This window comes from Microcaecilia unicolor, chromosome 13 (assembly GCF_901765095.1).
Source record: "Microcaecilia unicolor chromosome 13, aMicUni1.1, whole genome shotgun sequence".
Lineage (NCBI taxonomy): Eukaryota > Metazoa > Chordata > Amphibia > Gymnophiona > Siphonopidae > Microcaecilia > Microcaecilia unicolor.
Window position 1 is genome coordinate 46,186,570 of NC_044043.1, and position 21,509 is coordinate 46,208,078.

At 41.8% G+C, this 21,509-nt stretch overlaps 1 protein-coding gene across 1 annotated transcript in view; it reads left to right on the forward strand.

The window, feature by feature from the left end:
• MYO19 (myosin XIX) overlaps positions 1–21,509 on the forward strand; it is an 86,580-nt gene that overhangs the window by 14,152 nt on the left and 50,919 nt on the right. The window contains exons 2-12 of the mRNA XM_030185985.1: positions 1,466–1,601; positions 6,029–6,177; positions 6,488–6,601; positions 10,490–10,628; positions 10,834–10,903; positions 12,993–13,095; positions 15,012–15,108; positions 17,892–17,968; positions 19,001–19,091; positions 19,985–20,156; positions 20,970–21,043. Of these exons, the coding sequence (XP_030041845.1) occupies positions 1,466–1,601; positions 6,029–6,177; positions 6,488–6,601; positions 10,490–10,628; positions 10,834–10,903; positions 12,993–13,095; positions 15,012–15,108; positions 17,892–17,968; positions 19,001–19,091; positions 19,985–20,156; positions 20,970–21,043 (1,222 nt within the window). The remainder of the gene's footprint in view (positions 1–1,465; positions 1,602–6,028; positions 6,178–6,487; positions 6,602–10,489; positions 10,629–10,833; positions 10,904–12,992; positions 13,096–15,011; positions 15,109–17,891; positions 17,969–19,000; positions 19,092–19,984; positions 20,157–20,969; positions 21,044–21,509) is intronic.

Below are 21,509 nucleotides of genomic sequence, written 5' to 3' on the forward strand. Positions count from 1 at the left end.
GACGCTGGGCGAGAAGGAGACAACTGTTGGTGCCATAGTAAGAAAATGGAAGAAGTACAAAATGACTGTCAATCGACAAAGATCTGGGGCTCCACGCAAAATCTCACCTCGTGGGGTATCCTTGATCATGAGGAAGGTTAGAAATCAGCCTACAACTACAAGGGGGGAACTTGTCAATGATCTCAAGGCAGCTGGGACCACTGTCACCACGAAAACCATTGGTAACACATTACGACATAACGGATTGCAATCCTGCAGTGCCCGCAAGGTCCCCCTGCTCCGGAAGGCACATGTGACGGCCCGTCTGAAGTTTGCCAGTGAACACCTGGATGATGCCGAGAGTGATTGGGAGAAGGTGCTGTGGTCAGATGAGACAAAAATTGAGCTCTTTGGCATGAACTCAACTCGCCGTGTTTGGAGGAAGAGAAATGCTGCCTATGACCCAAAGAACACCGTCCCCACTGTCAAGCATGGAGGTGGAAATGTTATGTTTTGGGGGTGTTTCTCTGCTAAGGGCACAGGACTACTTCACCGCATCAATGGGAGAATGGATGGGGCCATGTACCGTACAATTCTGAGTGACAACCTCCTTCCCTCCGCCAGGGCCTTAAAAATGGGTCGTGGCTGGGTCTTCCAGCACGACAATGACCCAAAACATACAGCCAAGGCAACAAAGGAGTGGCTCAGGAAGAAGCACATTAGGGTCATGGAGTGGCCTAGCCAGTCACCAGACCTTAATCCCATTGAAAACTTATGGAGGGAGCTGAAGATGCGAGTTGCCAAGCGACAGCCCAGAACTCTTAATGATTTAGAGATGATCTGCAAAGAGGAGTGGACCAAAATTCCTCCTGACATGTGTGCAAACCTCATCATCAACTACAGAAGACGTCTGACCGCTGTGCTTGCCAACAAGGGTTTTGCCACCAAGTATTAGGTCTTGTTTGCCAGAGGGATTAAATACTTATTTCCCTCTGCAGAATGCAAATAAATTCATATACTTTCCACAATGTGATTTTCCGGATTTAATTTGTGATGTGCTATCTCTCACTGTTACCAATAACCTACCCTTCAATTATGGGCTGCTCATGTCTTTGTCAGTGGGCAAACTTACAAAATCAGCAAGGGATCAAATACTTATTTCCCCCACTGTATGTGCATGGCCATTAAAGAAAAACATGGAAATACTGCCATTTTATTGCCACGCTAAAAGTGGCTGCTGCGCCGGTCACGTTTTAATGCTGCTTAGTAAAAGGGCCCCTTGGTGACAAATTTCTACTATTTTTTTTTTTTCTAAGCACTTCCACACAAAATAGAATGTTTTGAACCCTTCATGTTAAAATGTACTAAAGATGCTGACAGTATAAACCAACTTGACAATGAAACTTTATTGTAGTTCAGAGAGTGATGGTGTAATAGCCTAGCAAGTTATTCAGCTCTACCTTTTATTTTATTTTTTTGTTTCCAGATAAATGGTCTCAAGGAAAATCCTTCCTGCCTCAATGAGCCATATGAGGAGAAGCTAAAAGCCTTTCTGAGCGATGAAGATAAGCTGCACCTATTTGATGATCTCACAAAAGTGAATCCAGTGACCACTACAACAGGTAGAGCACAGCAGGTTAACTTTGTACATGTAGAAGAAGATAAGTCTTCAGAACATAAACATTGCCAAACTGCATCAAATTCAAGCACACTTTAATCCTGCACCTTGTTCTGGGTTATAGAATTCCTTGCTCCCAAGAGCATTTTGCTTCTTTTAATTTAATGGATATAAAGTACTGTGCAAAATATAAAGACAGCAGATGTAAATTTGAAAAAATCTAACAAAATACCAATCACCACTTTACAAATTAACAAATAGAAATAAAACAAATATATAAAATAAAACAATACCATTTTATTGGACTAATACATTTAGCTTTCAGAGGCCAAAACCTCCTTCCTCAGGTCAATACCTGGTCCAGCAAGGAGGTGTCCTGGTCCGTCAACCACTTGGAGACCCGGGCAGTCCAGTTGGCTCTGCTGGAGTTTCAGCTGCTCCTAGAAGGGAAAGCAGCCATTTTTCTCAATGGAGGAAAGTGAATAGTGGAGTGCCGCAGAGATCTGTACTGTGACCGATGCTATTTAACATATATTAAAATTGGAACAACAAGTGAGGTGATTTAAATTTGCAGATGACGAAAAACTATTCAAATTTGTCAAAACGCATGTTGATTGTGAAAAATTGCAAGAAGATCTTAGGAAACTGGAAGACTGGGCATCCAAAAGGTACATGAAATTTAATGTGGACAAATGCAAAGTGATGCACATTGAGAAGAATAATCTAAATCACAGTTACTTGATGGTGGGGTCCACCTTTAGGAGTCAGCAAGCAAGAAAAAGATCTAGGTGTCATTGTAGACAATACGCTGAAATCTTCTGTCCAGTGTGCGGCCAAAAAAAAACAAACTGGATGCTAGGAGTTGTTAGAAAATGGATGCAAAATAACACCAAAAATATTATAATGCCTCTTTCGCTCCATGGTGTGACCTCACCTTGAGTATTGCATTCAATTCTGGTCACCATATCTCAAAAAAGATATAGTACAGGTAGAAAAGGTTCAAATAACAACCAAAATGATAAAAGGGGTGGCACTTCTCCCATATGAGGAAAGGCTAAAGAGGTTAGGCCTCTTCAGCTTGGAAAAGACAATTGAGGGGGGATATGATTGAGGTCTACAAAATCCTGAGTGGCATAGAACAAGTAAAAGTGAATCAACATTTTTTTTTCACTCTTTCAAAAAGTACAAAGACCAGGGGAAACTCAGTGAAATTACATGGAGGATCCGGCCTCCTTTTGGCTTACGGTATGGCACTTAGAGAAGCATGGGTTTTCTTCTGCAGTGATTGCTACCTTGCTGCAGTCCAGAAAGACCTCCATGTCCCTAGCTTAAGTCAAGATATGGCAGGGTTTGAGTCCTGGTGCAGGGAACAGGCCTTTCCCCCTGGAGGGCTTGGGTTCCCAACATTTTGAGGTTCTTATAGCAGGGTCTGGAGCAGGGGCTTGCCTTGAGCTCCCTGAGGATACAAGTACCTTCAGGGAAGGATGATGAGCACCTCTCTAACTTTGCACGGGGAGGTGGCTCATTTCCTGAAGGGAGTGACGCACTTGCCCCCTTTCGTATTGTATTGTCCTTAGTATTATCCTCCCTTCCTTCATGGGATCTCATTTGGTTCTCTGAGCGTTGTCAGGGGTGTCATTCAAGCCCTTGCGCTCATTTTCCATCAGGACCTCACAATTAAGAAGTGTTTCTGGTAGAGATCACCTCTGCTTGGAGAGTCTCAGAAATTCAGGCCCTATTGTGGCGGGACCCATATCCATCCTTTGTGGAAGATTCAGTGTCCTTGCATATGGTGCCAACCTTTCTGCTGAAGGTGGTGTCTCCATTCCATCAGGAGGAGTGTTTCTTCTCCTGTGGACCAGAGACTCCACAAACTGGATGCCCAGAGTTTTGTGTCTCTGATCATCTTTTTGTGCCTCCAAAGTCTATTGTGAAGTGGATTAAGGTGGCTATTGAGTCCACCTGCATCGGTATGGGTTGTGTGGTGCTTCAAGGACTGAAGGCCCACTCAACCAGGGCTCAGGCGGCATCTTGGGTGGAGGCCTGGGCTGTTTCGCATGAGGAGATTTGCAGGATGGCAACATGGTCTTTGCTGCAGTCCTTCACTAAGCACTACCAGTTGGATGTTTTGGCCAGTGCCTGTTTGTACTTTTGGCAGTGAAACACTGAACCTCCCCTCAATCCTTGGTACAAATGACAACCAAACTACTCAACCAAAGATCTGATGCTACTTGTGCAGACAAATAGCACCGTACTAAACAATATCCCCACTCTTTTTGGTTATATATTTATTTAAAAAAAAATATATATTTAAAAGAGAGCCCTCAGACAAACCACCACTTTTAAGGCAAACTCATTTCTTTCTGCCCGGTGGCATAGCACTTCTTTCATAGGGCAGTCTCTTATGAGTGAATGTACGTGCTATTACATCAATGCAAAAGTGCTCACGAGTGCAATGTGCTCAAAAAGTAAAAATAAACGTGAACTTATCTTTTAGTCGTTTTTGTTAGTTCTTTTTTCTCCGTGTTTCTTTATATTTACTTTCTCCACTCTCAGTCCAAAGATCAATAATCCGCAAGGCTTAATCCACAAGGCTTCCCCTGGTAACGCCCGACACCGCGGGTTTCAATACTTTCTTCAGGGACTCGGGTTAAACGCCAAACGTTGATTTCCAACTCTACAAAAATGTTCTCGACTGAGACAAAGTCGCCATAGGTTTTCGATGCACTCACTCAGTTCTTCCAAGGCGCTTTTTATGTGGCTATAACAAGCGTCGCTCTGCTGACGTCACTGCAAAACAAAATTGTTCAGTCAATCACTCAATCAATCAGTCCAACCTAGGCTACCTGTAGCCAACAGCTATTAAGTGCAACAACGTTGTTATTAACCCCAGGAGCAAAAGCAACGTCAAATCATGGTGTTCCACTCAATATTCTCATTAAGCCCCTGTGGATTAATGGTCTGAAGCTTAAAAGTGGTGGTTTGTCTGAGGGCTCTCTTTTAAATATATATATTTTTAAAATAAATATATAACAAAAAAGAGTGGGGGATATTGATTAGTACGGTGCTATTTGTCTGCACAAGTAGCATCAGGTCTTTGGTTGAGTAGTTTTGGACTTTTGGCAGAGCAGTCGTTCGGGGTGGGGGGGGGGTGCCTTGTCTGCTTTGGTATATCCCGCTGGTTGATTTTTTTTTCTTTTTGTTTAATTGGCATCACTGTTCTGAAATCCTGCCCATGGAAAACCTCAGGCCAGAGTTCTGGGTATGCTGTGTTTCTTTCTTATTGGAAGTAATTGAAGAGTAAGATCTGATTTTAATTGGCAGCCATAAGGGGTTCCTGTGATATGGTTATTTCCTGGTATATGCAGGGTAATGCCACTCTGTGATGTTTTGGTCGTTTGCTTATCATTGCAGCTGCAGTGGTTGATGGGCCTGGGTGCATTAGAGAAAGGGACTTTTGCTGCTTGGGCAGATGCATACAGAATTGTTTCAGAAATCACCACAGATTATAACTGGTGATGTTGCTGGTTGAATTAAATTTTCTCTTCATCCATCTGCTGGTGGGAGGGGATGACACCTACTGGATTCAGAACAGTGACGCTGACTAAAGAAAAGAAAATTATTGGGTAAGATATAATTTGTCCTTGGTCACAAGTAGAATTCTTTTCAGGATCACTTGTTAGATTTTGAACTTAAGGCAAATGGTACATTTGCTATTGGGGGGGGGGGGGGGGGGGGGATATGAACTGTGTGTTGGGCCTGGGAGAGAGGCCAGTGAATTGGAACAAATAGATTAGAGCCGAAGGTACTATATGACCTTGAGAAATTATGGAGGAATTTGGGTGGATAGTGTATGAAGAAAGAGATTGTGGTCTCAATCAGGGCCCAATTGGAATCTGATAGAGAGAAAAGGGGGAGGGAAGAGATGGAGGGTGAATGTAAAGTTAATTCAGAAAAAAAAGAAGTTTTGGAAAGATTTTAGTCAAATAGTGGTGAGGGTTTTTTTTGAAACTGATGGTGTTCAAGTAAGCTTGTGGGAGAGAGGCACATTGGTAAATGTGGGGCAAATTGCTTCCCAAATGAAGAAAAAGGAGTAGCTGTTGTAGCCCCTCCATCTCCCTGTATAAGTGTAGCACAAGAAATCGGGGATATAGTGAAATTAAGGAATGTAAGAATTAAAAAGAACAGAATTCTTGTTATTGCTGGGAATGTGGGATTGGGAATTTGTAGGGGAGGTGTGGAGTAACTCTATTATGAACTGCATTGTAAAGAGATGCAACTGATAATATTTTTGTTTCCTTTTCCTATGGACTAGTATAAAAATAAAGATGAAAAAAGTTACACAGAAACTTTGTATTGAAGACAAATATGCAGCTTGTAATCTACAGAAAAGTGAATATTTTTGGGTGTGTTTTTTTTTTTTTTTTGCAGTGCTGAAATGTTTGCAAGCAAGATATGCGACAGAGGTGTTCTACACAAATGCTGGGTGCACTCTGGTAGCTGTAAATCCCTTTCAGCCCATATTTTACCTTTATTCACCTGAGCTCATGAGAGAGTATCACATGGCACCTCGACCTCGGGTGAGAGCTTGAATTTCTACCTTTATCTATCATTTTGGACAGTGCGTGCCTTTTTGTTTTTTTTACTATAGTATTCCCCCTTTAAAGTGTTATCCAGGAAGTTCTGTTTTTCAGATTGCCATTGGAATATGTTTTTTTTACCTTGCTATGCCATCAGATTCCAGTCTGGTTTTCTGTATTCAGTTCATTCCAGTCGAAAGCTAGGTGACATCTCATTAGATGACAATACTAGGAATAAGATGAAAGAACTGCTCATGTCTACAGGAAGGCTGTACAACTTTTCCTTTATGTGGTGTCTGTTCTGTTTTAGGAATTAAAGCCACATATCTTCACAGAAGCTGAACAAGCTTACAGAAATGTGCAAAGCCAGATTGAACCAGTAAACCAGTCTATCATTGTTAGTGGAGAGAGTGGTGCTGGAAAGGTAGGAGGCAGTTTTTCAGTTTGTGCTAATCAAATCTGTTTAAATTCTCTGACATCATTTCTGTGGTCAGCAAAGTTAATAAGTGGGAACTAAAAATCCAGGTTGGAAGTTCATAACTATCTCGCTATCTAAGATAGAGAGCAGTTATCATAGGTCAGCTTTAGAGTCTGTTAATTACGGTGTCATCTTATATACGAGTCTCTATAAGAAACAACTGGTGAGATTACATTCTGTTCAAAATACAGCTGCTAGGAATTTGGGATTAAAGTTAACTGATTACATAACTCTTGCTTTTGAGTACTACTATTTAACATTTCTATAGCGCTACAAGGCATACGCAGCGCTGTACACCATACACAAAAAAGACAGTCCCTGCTCAAAGAGCTTACAATCTAGATAATAAAAATTGTAATCTAAATGCAGCTCTTATTAAAATCCCTACTCTGGGCAAGTCACTTAACCCTCCATTGCCCCATGCAAGCCGCATTGAGCCTGCCATGAGTGGGATGTTACACTTACTTCAGTGTTCTTCCATGTAAACGTTTAAGGTTTTATCAGTTATCTTTAAGGATTTATTTTTAGCAGCTCCAGTTGCTCTAAGATAAAGGTTATGTGTAATGAACTTGGCTGAGTATTGCAGTCTTCCACGGCTGTTTACTGTGGCCTTTAGGGGTCTCGGAGTTGTATTTATGCTGAGACATGGAAAAAGGCTTTTTCTAGCTTTGTTCCTGAAACCTGGAATAATGTGCCAAATGAGTTATGGTTGAGACTGGCTACTTAACATTTCCTAAGGCATGTAAGACTTGGCTGTTTAAGGAAGCTTTTTATAATTGATTTTACTGCTCTGAATTTTATGTGTGTGTGTGTTCTATAGTCTGTGTTTAGTGTGTGTGTAAAACTTTTTTTATGATTGTATTGATTTATATGTTGTGTTTTTGTGTTCTATGTACATCTTCTGTAAGTTGTCTAAAGCATGCATCTTGGGCAGACATCTGATATAAATATGATTTGGAGGCAAAAATAGATTTCAGATCTAGGCATTTGTATGTTTAGAAGAATTATATAGGAGTTTAGAGTTGATAGGGCATCCATCTAAGTGTAACAGTCATTTGGATTTATATTACCTTTATTTCCATTAAATCCCTGTACACTTTAGCAATCATAGTACTTCAGAAATAATTTAGCAGCATATTTCTGGAACCCTGACTATAGCTTCCAAGCAGGTGAAGGCAGAAAATATTTTGCTTACCATTATTACCCAATGACAGCTGGTAACCAACATTAAAAAAAAAAAATCAAATTTCTAAGGTCACATATAGTCAGCATTGGAATGAGATTTTGGTCTCCTGTGTTCCAGGATGTCTGCCGTAATTGTGAGATCTCGCCATCACCTTAGATGACTACAATTTATTCTAAATCTTTAAATGATAGGCAAAAGAGCATACAACAGGATAAGGGTTCCATCTGACTCTCAACAACCTCAATAGGATGGGGGATTGCCAGTTAATGAAGGTGAACCAAAAGCCTGCTCAGAGGGGCTTCTATCACTTAATGTTCCCTGCACCACTAAGTGAAGTGCCCCTACCTCAGATTTCATAAGGAGGAGTTGACCAGAGCTAAAGTTGTACCCAGCTCATATTGAGAGCTACTATCTGCTCTTGTTGAATGGTAATAAGCAGAGTTTGAATATGATCATCCATTGGGTCCAAGGTTAGAGATGTCAACTGTACCATAGTGGGTCTTTCACCCATCAGTGCTTCAAAAGACACTCCAACAGGGCGCTTCTGTTTAGCCACATCCTTTCAGATGCAAGCCTGTGACCGCATGCCACACAGTGGCTGGTTTTAATTACACCTGATGTCACCGGCCTTTGTCATAACCCACTCATATTTACCACACAGTACAGCTGATGGTCTGTTGGAACATACAGTAGTTCTCTCCTTGCATCCTGGTGTGTAGTGATCAGCTGTTCTTTCCTTGTAACCTTGTTGGAGTTTATTGTTGCTGACAATAGGTCAGGTCTAGAAATTACCTTGTAGTGCCCGATCAACCAGGACAGATGTGATTTTTCAGATGCCTCTAAACTACTGTATTTGATGATTAGTGGAAAGGCAGTTCTGAAGTTGTTCCCATGTGGCGCTTGCTGGGAAAATTGAAAAACAGGTGGGTCTGTCTTGTTGCTATCATGACTGCAACCATGGAAAAGGTCTTGGAAAGTTTTCAAACTATTTTTTTAGTAGGAGTAACAGCTGAAGGTCAAACTGATACCTTTTTAGCTTTACAAGTTGACAGGGTAAATGGTAAAAGGTGACTGCAAGGATGGAAAAATAATTCTTTATTTACAAGCTGGCAAATACGTTATTAAAATGGAATTAAAACTAGACAAAACTTGTTTGGGCCAGTCAGCAGTCTTTCATAAGAAGAATGTTGCTACCCTCTTTATTATGTTAACTGTGAAGAAAATTCTAAGAATAAGTGTGTGAAGTAAGGCTGAAAGTGTAGCATAGACAAAATGCTGAAATCTGTTGTCTTTATTCACTTGGTGACCATGAGCCTAGTGCTTAAAACCTTAAAACCTAAGATGAAGGTACTAAGAGATTAAGGGAGGAGGACAGGGAGACGGATATGGGAAGTAACTGCTTGCCCTGAGATTTGTAGTATGGAATGTTGCCACGATTTGGGTTTATGCCAGATACTTGTCACCTGGCTTGGCCACTGTTTGGAAAACAGGATACTGGGCTAGATGGACCATTGATCTGACCCAGTATGGCTACTCTCTTATCCTATATAATAAAACGCACCTCCAACGTTCTGACGCCGAGAAAGTGAAGCCTTCAAGCCTTGAAGCATTCCTGCAACGTTCTGGAATTATGGCTTCAGAACGTTGGAGGTGTGTTTTATTATATAGGATGTGCTTGGTGCTTTTCTGTAGCACATGGGGGGAATTTAATATATGCTGATTAAAGTGGAGGGGGGCAGGGGAGATAGGAGAATCGCTGGGTGGCTGGGGGGGCAGGGGAGAGAGGAGATTCGCTGGGTGGCTGGAGGGGGGGGGCAAGGGAAAAAGGAGAATTGCTGGGTTGCTGGAGGGGGGGCAGGGGACACAGGAGAATCGCTGGGTGGCTGGAGGGGGGGCAGGGGAGAGGAGAATTGCTGGGTGGCTGGAGGGGGGGCAGGGAACAGAGGAGACTCGCTGGGTGGCTGGAGGGGGGCAGGGGACAGAGGAGACTCACTGGGTGGCTGAAGCGGGGGCAGGGGAGAGAAGAGCATCGGTGGGTAGCTGGAGGGGGGCAAGGGAAAAAGTAGAATCGCTGGGTGGCTGGAGGGGGAGCAGGGGAGAGAGGAGAATCGCTGGGTGGCTGGAGGGGGGGACAGAGGAGACACACTCGCACCCAGCAGTCTCACTTTCTCTCTGTCACACACACACACACTCGCACATTCACTCTCTCTCACACACAATCAATCTCACACATACTCTCTCAAACATACACACTCCGAGGAAAACCTTAGTAGCGCCTGTTTCATTTGTGTCAGAAACGGGCCTGTTTTACTAGTGTTCTATAATTCTTGTTGTACAGCAGCAGCCTATAGATAATCCAATTATACCACAAAACTCAACAGTATAACTAATTGTGCACGTGCATAGCTCTTCTATTTTTAAGCTGGGTTCACCAGAGTTTGAAAGGTCGGTCATTAATGCACATTGGAGATTTTTCAAAAGTGTGATAAGCTAGAAACTGTTTGTTGTGCAGTGTTATCTTAAGGTGGAATGAAAGTTTGAAAGGAGGCTTTGTAAACATGAGTAGAGGTCTGGGGAGATGCTGTGCCCGTACCTTGCTGACTATTTTAGGGGAACTGTATAATGCCATTATTTACTCTCTTCCACAGACTTGGACATCACGCTGCCTCATGAAGTTTTATGCTACCATTGCTGCTGCTGCTGCCTCCTCATCTCAAATGGATAATGACACTGTGGAAAGGATAGAAAGGCGAGTGCTGGACTCCAACCCTGTTATGGAAGCGTTCGGTAAATGTTGCCCTCTCCAACCATACAAAACATTGCTCCGGACAACATGTGTGAAGAAAAATGTCTAAAACTCCATAGCAACAGAGAGTGTGAATGGATATGATGCATGTGTACAGTTCGCAAGTGCCTTAAGTAAGACGGGAACCCTAGAATCTGACTAAGAATTTGCAGTTTAAATTCTCATCCTTCTCTCTTTCGCCCCCAGGAAATGCTTGCACTTTGCGGAACAACAACAGTAGCCGCTTCGGAAAATATATCCAACTTCAGTTAGATGGGTACGTCTTGAGTTCTGTGTTCCTAGCTATAAACTATGCTAATAGAGTGTATATTTTTTATTCAGAGATCTGTGTTTCAACTTTCCATATCTTCTTGCCAAGAGCCAGTGGCGTACCTAGGGTAGTTGACAGCTGGGGCTGGTCGTTTTTTAACACCCCCTTCCAAAATCCAGTACTAGGCATACCAAGAATACAAAACACTCAGGACCTATAGAGCAATTCTAGCATACCATAAGCAGTAATTTCTACAAGTCACACAAGGAAAAGGAAAGCATCTTAAACACTACAGTGAGCATTAGAACATCAATTCACCTATTGTAAAACGAAACCAGACAGAATAGTACAGATCGTTGATCCTGCACAGTCAATGCCAACTGAAAACCGTGGCTTTTTCACAAACACAGATACACCCTAATCTACTATAGAATAAGTAATAATAAACTTTCTATTTAGACAAAAATTAAACTGAATCCCCAAGATGCCAGACTCTGCATACAATGCAACACCACAGAAACAGAAAATGTCCCCTAGTACTTTGCAAAATATAAAGACTGCAGATGTAAATTTGAAAAAAACTAACAAAATACCAATCACCACTTTACAAATTAACAAATAGAAATAAAACAAATATATAAAATAAAATACCATTTTATTGGACTAATACATTTAGCTTTCAGAGGCCAAAACCTCCTTCCTCAGGTCAATACAATATAGTGCTGTTACAGTATCCTATCCTGACCTGAGGAAGGGGGTTTTGTTCTCCGAATGTTAGTCAAAATGTATTAAAATTAGTCCAATAAAAAGATTATCTTATTTACATGTTCTATTTATAAACATTTATTAACACATCTACAATATTACTTTATCCTAAAGCAAAAAAATAAATATATATTTTTTATTTACAGTTTATCTCTGGTTTCTGCTTTCCTCATCTTCTTTTCACTGTCTTCCTTCCATCCAGCATCTGTCTTCACTCTCTCTCTCTGCCTTCCGGTGTCTGCCCTCTCTGCCATCCCCTCCATCCAATGTCTGCCCTCTCTCCCTGCCCCTTCCATCCACTGTCTACCCTCTCTCTCCCTTCCATCCAAATCTACCCTCTATCTCTGCCCCTTCCATTCACCATTTGCACTCCCTCTCCCATCCATCCAGGGTCTGCCCTCCCTCTTGCTCCACCCTTCCATCCAGGATCTGTCCCCTCTCTCTCTGCCCCCTCTTTTCGGCTCCCAGCCCCAGCCCTTTTCTCCCACCAGTCCCGAGCTTCAGCCCCCAGCCACTTCTCCCTGTCCTCTTTTCAGCCCCCAGTTTCAGCCCCAGACCCATCTGCCACCTGGCCAAGGCATGGCCCCATTCTCCCTCCTGCCCCTTTCTCAGACCTCAGTTCCAGCTCTAGGCCCCTTCTCCTATCTGAGCCCCCCCAGACCCAGTCCCCACCTGCCTACCAGCTCTGTCGACAGACGACCCTCTTCTCCTGCCACCCGGCCAGCACCCAACCTTTAAAAAAAAAAATCTGTGAAGCGCCTTGCGTCTGCTCTGCTGTAAATGAAGCAAATCACCTTGTCGCATCAGCGCTTCCCTCACTGTGTCCCGCCCTCGCGGAAATAGGAAGTTACATCAGAGGGCGGGACACAGTGAGGGAAGGGCTGACGCGACGAGGCGATTTGCTTCATTTACAACAAAGCAGATGCGAGGCGCTTCACAGATTTTTTTTAAAGGCTGGGTGCCGGCCGGGTGGCAGGAGAAGAGGGTTGTCTGTCGACGGAGCTGGTAGTAGGCAGGTGGGGACTGCGGCACCAGTGGAGCAGCCCTGCCCTTGGTACACCACTGCCAAGGGCCTTGATCACTGAGTTAGCAAATTCCTTCCCTTCGCTTATCCTTTATATACTCTTCTATTGATCTTATTATATCTTGGGGACTTACTAACCACCTAATCCCTTAAGGTTCAAAACGGGGTAACAAAAATTACTGGTACAGTGTATATTTTACATCTTTTTTTTAAATATTGAGTATAATTGAAAATACAAAAATATATACAGCTCTTTTGCTCATTTTAATGAAGACTTGGATTAAAATAATATTTTGTTATTTCTAGAACACAACTTCTGACTGGTGCTTCTGTTCAGACTTACCTATTAGAGAAAACACGTGTTACTCATCAAGCTCCTTGTGAAAGGAACTTCCATATCTTTTATCAGGTTAGTCTGGTTTCTACTGCTTTTATACTATTTTCATAGACTAGAATAGCATTTTTCTAATGTATATGTATAGAGTATCATAGGATTTGGTAATAAAATGATTACTTTTCTCTGTTTTGTTTTTGTCATTGTTGTCAGGTTAAGTATAGTCTTTATTTTTCTAAAAACCAAATACAGTATTGAAACAGATCTACCAATCAATTGTACTATACATCCAAAGGAAAAATCCCATACAATCATCAAACCATTGTAATTAAACACAAGAAAATCTCAAACCCCCTCCTCCCCCATTAACATATGTACAAAATCTGATATGGGATAAAGACCTGTACAATCCATTCAGTCTGCCCAACAAGATAACCTCAGAGCAGGGCCCTGCGTGAGGCTCTATGTGCATGCATCAAGCACCAAAATGAGACTACTGCACCCCTCTGATGGTAATTTCAGATTTGCTGCCCACCCATAATGCCTGGATGATTTTATTTCCTCCCATGCATGGCCTTTTGGGCAGTAATTGGCACTTGGTGCATGCTGACCGGTCACGTGTAGCGTGCGAGCCCTTACCGCTAGATCAATGGGTGGCAAGGGCTCAGGCCAGTTTTAGGCTAGCTGCTAACTGGGGGTATTCAGCGGGGGATAGCCAGTTATCCCCCGCTGAATATCGGCAGATAGCCAGTTATCGCTGTTTAACCGGTCAGCAGCCATTCTGGCCGGTTAAATAGCGCTGCATATCGGGCAGCTTATTCTTAATTTTTTTTAATTAAAATTGTTTTGTTTTTAATTTAAATTTGAAAATAAACTACAGTAGAAATGAAATCACAATATGATTAAATTGTACCATCATAATCATAATAGAAAAAACAACTTATTAAATTCACCACATTACGGAAGCTAACCTTAACATAGAGAAAAGAGAAAAATTACAAAACAATTAAAGGTAATACTGTTGACTTATCTAACTCCCCCTATAACCCATCCTTCCCTAGAGGCAAGAAATCAAAGAAACAGGATATATGTACTTATTCAAAAGGAAAGCCTCTAGTTGAGAAGGATCGTTAAACACATAACTAGTCTGCTGATAGAAAATTAAACATCTACAAGGAAACCGTAAGAAAAATGTAGCTCACCAACAGCTAAATATAAAATTGTTTTTATGTTGAAAGTATAGCATATGTTCTGTTAGGTTAGTGAAATGAACTGCTATTTTCTAAAGCATTTTGAATTGTGTTTTTTAGGCAGCATAATGTGAACACTTTTGCAGGGCAGCATGTGAATTCTGTGCTAAGACTGAAGGATTGTATTTCAGCCCAAAACATTTTTTGATAAAAGGCCACAATCCTATTAAATATGATAAAAGGAGGTAACTGTGCTGCAATATGAAAGTGCCTAAAAAACGTTTTACAGTCTGAGCAAAAGATGGTTAAGGGGTTTGTTTAGGGTTATACAGCAAGTGCTAGAGGTGGGTTTTTAATTTGTGGGCTAGATTTTCATCCAGCAGTCAGATTTTACACTGGCATATAATAGGTAAACGCAGCACTGAATGTACGTGCTGAGTGGTAATGATACTGACACTGTCCATATAGATTGAGCAGCCCTAAATGTAGCCAGATCACTTGCTGAATATTGCCATTATCTAGATAAGTCCCAATATCATCTCTGCTCCTCCCCTAACTCGGCACCAGATAATGTCAGGCTGTTTGGTGATTGAAGCAGCTGGATATTATGGGTAACTTATTTTTTTGAATTATGTTGATCACCTGGTGGTCAATGCATAACTCCATTAGAGTATTGGGCTGTATGTTTGCACGCTTTACAGTTTTTTTGTGCTCACTATTTGTGCAGAAATAAAAATAAATTTCACTAAGTAATATTGCAAAACAACTCCATTATCAATGTTCTTGCTTTTGTGTTTCTAGATTACAAAAGGTGCCAGTAAAGATGAGAGACAAGAGTGGAACCTTCCTGAAAGGACAGATTTCTTCTGGCTTCCAAATTACGAAAGGAATTTAGAAGGTATGCTGGTTAATTCTTAGTTGTAGGAGCTGAAGACTGACCAACACAATGGTTATGGTTAATTTTATTTGATATACCGCTTTTGTTAAAAAAAAAAAAAATAATGATAAAAACCAAACTGGTTTACAGTTCAAAAACAAAGAGAATTAAAAGGGTAACATCAAAAGTTCAAATAGGAAAGAAGAAAGCACAGTGATAGAGAAACATCTAAGATAGAGAACAATAGAGACAATGAAGCTTTTTACAAGCTGAAACCTCTCAAACATTATGTTCCTCCAAAGGCCTCATTGAAAAGGTGTGTTTTCAGAGCTGTCTTACATTTGCTAAAAGATGATTCAAGCTGAATCACTGGTTGCAGAAGATTTCACAGAGTAAGTGTTGGAAACAAAAACACTGAGAGTCTAGTGGTATGAAGGGGCGCTGATGAAGGGAGGGGTATAAAGAACCTCAGAGTTTCAACATAAAGGATTAAGTATGAGGTGATGAGTTTGGCTAAATAAGGAGGGTTGCTGGTATAGATAACTCTGTGGACATGAAACAGGAATTTGAACTGGATCCAAAACAATGTGTGCATGCAAATATTACTGACAAGAAATCCTGACTTCCCCATATCCCATGCACCACATGATTTACCAAGAGAAATTAGCTATATTAGAGCACTAAATTATGAAGAAGGAATAAATTATTGAACTTGAGTTGTTCTCTCCATCTCTGTGTGACCCAAGTAGGGGAGGAGGGAAGAAAAGACCTGAGTCCTGTACCAGGTTTTGGGGGGGAAGGGGGAACAGATTTTTGTAGCTATGTGAACTACATTTTTAATAAATTCTGTATTTCTCAGCTCTGTTTCCAGTTTAAGGCAGTTTCAACATTGTAAGTTCAAAGAGTTTACAACCAGGGTACCTGAAACAATGGAAAATAAGTGACTTTACCAAAATCAAAAAGAATATCCATGTGAGAAATGAGATATGAACCTGGGTTTTTACTGATTGATAGCCCATTGCTCTAACCACTAGGTCGCTGATGGCGAACCTATGGCACGCGTGCCAGAGAGGGCACGCGGAGCCCTCTCTGTTGGCACGAGTGCCGCCGGTTGCCTCACCCGAGACTTTCAGCCCTCCCTCCCACCCGGCACCAGCCCGCCATCCCTCCCTCCCTCCCTCCGAACCCGAAGAAATTTAAAAGTCTTCCCTTGTCCGAGTAGGCGGCGTCAGCATCAACAGTAGCAGCGAAAAGCGTGCTGCTGGTTCGTCGCGTCTTCAGCCTTCCGTCTCTCAAGCTCTCTGGTCCCGCCCTAACAGGAAATGAGGGCAGGACCAGAGAGCTTGAGAGACGGAAGGCTGAAGACGTGCCGAACCAGCAGCACGCTTTTCGCTGCTACTGCTGATGCTGACGCCGCCTATTCGGACAAGGGAAGACTTTTAAATTTCTTCGTGTTCGGAGGGAGGGAGGGATGGCAGGCTGGTGCCGGGTGGGAGGGAGGGAGGAATGTTTGACGCCGGGTGGGAGGGAGGGTGGGTGCCCTGGTGCATGCCGGGTGGGAGGGAGCGAGGCCTGGTGCTTGGGTGGGAGTGCTGGGTGGGTGGGTGGGAGGGTGGCCTGCCTGGTGCTTGGGTGGGTGGGTGTGAGGCCTGCCTGGTGCTTGGGTGGGTGTCCTGGTGCTTGGGTGGGAGTGCTGGGTGGATGGATGGCCTGGTGCTGGGTGGGAGGGAGGGAGGCTTGGGTGCTTGGGTGGCCTGGTGCTTTGGTGCTTGGGTGGGAGGCCTGGTGCTTGGGTGGGAGTGCTGGGTGGGTGCATGGCCTGGTGCTTGGGTGGGAGGGAGGGAGGCCTGGTGCTGGGTGGGTGGCAGGCCTGGTGCTGGGTGGGTGGCCTGCCGCTGGGAGGGCAGGGGGGAGGAGGGTGGCTGGACATGGGCGGCTGGAGGGGAGAGGAGGGTGGCTGGACATGGATGGAGGGCAAGAAATGAAGAAGAAAGGAGGAAAGTAAAGAAATAAATGGAAAGGAAGCCCTGGAAACGGAGTTAAGAGAACAGATAGAGAGCAGCAGAATCAGCGACTAGGAACAATATGGATAGAAAAACAAAATCACCAGACAACAAAGGTAGAAAAAAATCATTTTATTTTCATTTTAGTGTTTGGAATATGTCCAATTTGAGAATTTACATCTGCTGTCTTATTTTGCACTGGGTATACTGGAGCTGTAATAACTTACAGAAATGATTTATAATGAAAGAAAATCAAGTTATTTTTTTCTCCTATACTAGTATAATATTTTCAATGATGTCTGTTTATATGCGCCATGGCTGGTGTAAGGGGGTGTGGCTACCATAGGGGTGGAGTCATATGTGGTGACCCCGCCCACAATGAGCACCGGCACTTCGCGATGAGTAATTAGATTTTGGGTTGCTGTTTGGGCACTCGGTCTCTGAAAGGTTCGCCATCACTGCACTAGGCCATTCTTTCCCTCTGCGAAGCTCTCTGCTTAGATATGGGAAGGATTGGGTTTTGGGTGTGAATGCAGAGTTAAGTTGGACCTTATGTAATCATCTGTCTGTAGTGGTAGAGAACACATGAACGCACTATCTTGGTTAAGGAGAAATATTTTTGAAGAAGCCATAGTGTATGACTGGTAATTAGGCAGTGTGGATAAAAAACTGGGAAGACTGATGAGCGCTTTGGTCTTTCTGCTGTCTTTACTATGTTTGTTAAATGAAACCATTTTATTTGGTCTGTCAAAATAGTATTTGAGTAAGTAGAAATATGACTTTCCCATTATTTTCTTGCAGAGGACTGCTTTGAGATAACCAAAGATGCAATGCTTCATCTAGGCATCGAAAACGCCACACAGAACAATGTATTTAAGGTAAGTTTAAGTGATATAAAAACTTTGACAATGTTCTTATCATTTCTAGTTTCTCATTATGGTGTTTTTGTTAAGACACCAAAGACAGGATATTCAAACAGGCAGCTGCCATATGGATTAAGTTTCATGTTCATGAATTTTTAGTCCCCTCTATACAGAAGGGATAATTTTTATAAACTTTTTACTGCAAGTGAACTCCATTTTTGAGTATGGAAAAGGGCTTTAATAAAACTATGCAACCACATGCACATGTAAAAGTACCTAGGTTGGTAAGTCACGTACTTCGTAACGCACATGTTAGAGGTTAAAGTATGGTTGGATTGCGGACGCAGAAATGAAGTTGACATACAATTTGTAAAATTTGTACTTTTACACCTGTTTGGGAGCATAGTGATTTTAATTTAAGAAAGCAAAAAGACTTTCCTAAATTAAACCACTTTTAACTATACTGATAGCAGCTGAATATTACTGCAATCTGTAAAGCTGGCTTTGGTCAGCAGTATATACATACTGTCAGTGCTACTGACTGTACTTCTTTGTTTTTTGTTTTTAATTTTGCTGTAAAATGTATTCAGTCCTCCCTGAGGGGAGGTTACCAAGAGTGTTGCATAAATTAAAACGCTCCTGACAAAGCCAGTGTGAAACAGCTGTACTGTAGAGTGTAGCAGTACTATTCAGCGAGTACCTGGGAGATGAAAAAAACAAAATGTTAAAAAATTGAAAAAGTATTTAATTAAATATCGGAGGTTTTTTTTAGGACTAGTGAAAAACTAGGGTGGGTCATTAGTCCAAGTTCTACTTTAGACGTGACCTTAGCCACTGAACTCCTTTTCCTCCTTGTATTTTTAAATTTTACAGCTAATTAATTGTGTTACTTGCTAGATTTATTCTAAGTTGATGATTTCATAAAGATGACAACTGTAGTTTTTGTGTTCTAAAGTTGTAAATGGTTTTTGTACAGTTTATTTCAGACTTGGTAGCGTCCTCAGCTGACAAACTGAATTCTGAATCAACATTCATCTCTCCTTGCAGATACTATCGGGGCTTTTGCACATGGGTAATATCCAGTTCTCGGATTCAGTGGATGAATCCCAACCCTGTGACCTACAGGATAATGCCAAAGGTAAATAGGAAAATTAATAACTGCATGAGTAGTAATTAAATATTGTATTTTCCAGCTTTTCTGTGGAGTAAATCAGTGGTTGCTTGTGTCACTCAGAACTGTATGTACTAAAAAGGACTTGCCCACTATTTTTGTTTAGGGATAATTAATAGAAATAGAATAAAATAAAACAGAGAATAGAAAATAAGATATCATCTTTTTATTGGACTAACAATACATTTTTTGATTGGCTTTTGAAGGTAGCCCTTCTTCATCAGATCAGAAAGGGAGAAATTACTTGCTACATTTGGGGCACAGTGCATAAGTACATAAGTAATGCCACACTGGGAAAAGACCAAGGGTCCATCGAGCCCAGCATCCTATCCACGACAGCGGCCAATCCAGGCCAAGGGCACCTGGCAAGCTTCCCAAGCATACAAACATTCTATACATGTTATTCCTGGAATTGTGGATTTTTCCCAAGTCCATTTAGTAGCGGTTTATGGACTTGTCCTTCACGAAACCGTCCAACCCCTCTTTAAACTCTGCCAAGCTAACTGCCTTCAACACATTCTCTGGCAACGAATTCCAGAGTTTAATTACATGTTGGGTGAAGAAAAAGTTTCTCCGATTTGTTTTAAATTTACTACACTGTAGTTTCATCGCATGCCCCCTAGTCCTAGATGCTGTGTTCAAAGGTTGAACATTTTGATAGCCAGGTTTTGTGTGTTCACTGTATTTAATAGTATATGTGTTAAATCTGTCATGAAATCACCACAAATACAGCAGTATTCTGAGGTTTAAAATTGTTTGCACAGTTCTTGTGGTGGTAGGAGGAGATGATTTTTAACTTTCCTTACCAACTTCACCAGCACCCTTTTATTCTTTTACTTTTATGGAATTCTTTTCCTAAGATTTTATCAAGACGGCTACCTCGCTGCTGGGAGTGTCGGAAGAGGAGCTACTTGAAAAATTAAGAATTCGAACCATAATGGCAGGCAAACAACAGCAAGTTTTCAAGAAACCATGTTCCAGAGCAGAGTGTGGCATGAGGAGAGATTGTCTGGCCAAAGTTATTTATGCCAGGTAACTGCTTTGTCTTCAGCCCTGGTGCTGGGTGTACTTTATCACAAAGGCTCTGAAAAGCAGATTTTGAGTTTCAGTGAAATTTTCTCCAGTTTATTGTATCAGTACAATAGTTATACTAGTCTTAGAGCTTGAAGATGTCATAGCAACTGAGAGAGGTTTTCAGTCACGAAAGTTATCCTGTTAGGTAGTTGACCGTTTTAATATTTGTAACTAAGAGAAGAGTTTGGGAATTGAAGAAAGAATGGGATAAACGCAGAGGTCAATATTAAGTTGTGGTTACATTTATTTTCAGTAAGGCAAGATGTCTGAGTTGCCACTATTGAAAATTCATGGGTACCTGCTATTTTGTCATTGGAACTTGGATGTATAACATATGTGCAGCAGCTGAATTTCACTACTGAACCTACGGTTTTGTTTTTACACTCCCTGTTCAGACGTACAACTGTGGATGTTTAGCAACCTTAGTAGCACTTGTATAAATTTAGAATAGATTGCTTTTGAATTTTTTTTTTTAATTTCACCTACAAATAAGTGGTACACACAAAGAAACATACATAATAAAATCACAGACAGACAGAAAACTACTCTTAGCAAGTCTATGACAAAGGTATCAACCCCCATTCCTTCACAAACAAATTTGGTTCTGTGAGGGGGTTTAGTGGTGGATGACAGTAAAGCCAGAGATCAAATAGGATCCTTCTGTGAGGGAACAGGAAGGGCACTTGGACAGACTAAAGAGATCTTGCAATCTCTGTTATCATGTTGTACGTTTTTCTTTTCTTTAGCTGATGGCTGACTTTGGCTTTGCAGGTTATTCGACTGGCTTGTTACTGTGATAAACAGAAGCATCTGTGCAGATTCTTCTGGATGGACCAATTTTATAGGTATTTGTTTTTCACCTTAGCCTCATTTACTAACCTGCATTAATTCAATTATGCACTGTCTTCCTCCCCCTCCCCCAATATTCAGCTGGTGGCAGGCAGTGCTTTGATTGCCTGCTGCTGGCATTCAACCTGAATATTCAGTGCCGGGCCGTTTCCAGCGACCAGCATTGAATATCTGTTTCTTGCAATGCCAGCTAGCACTTGACAGGTTAAGTCAATATTCAGACTTTAACAGGCCATGGCTTAATGGGCAAGGATAGGACCGCTATTTATGCGGTCTTATTTGTCCATTTTAAGCCTGGTGGGTTAAGTCCTGAATATCGGGACTTTACCAGTCACAAACTTGGAACACCCCAAACATCACCGGCTTTATTTTTGGCACTAACCAGACATTTTCAGCGCCAGCTATCCACAAAGACACGAGCGTGGGCTGCATATCAGCTGGTTAGTAAATAGATCCCATTGA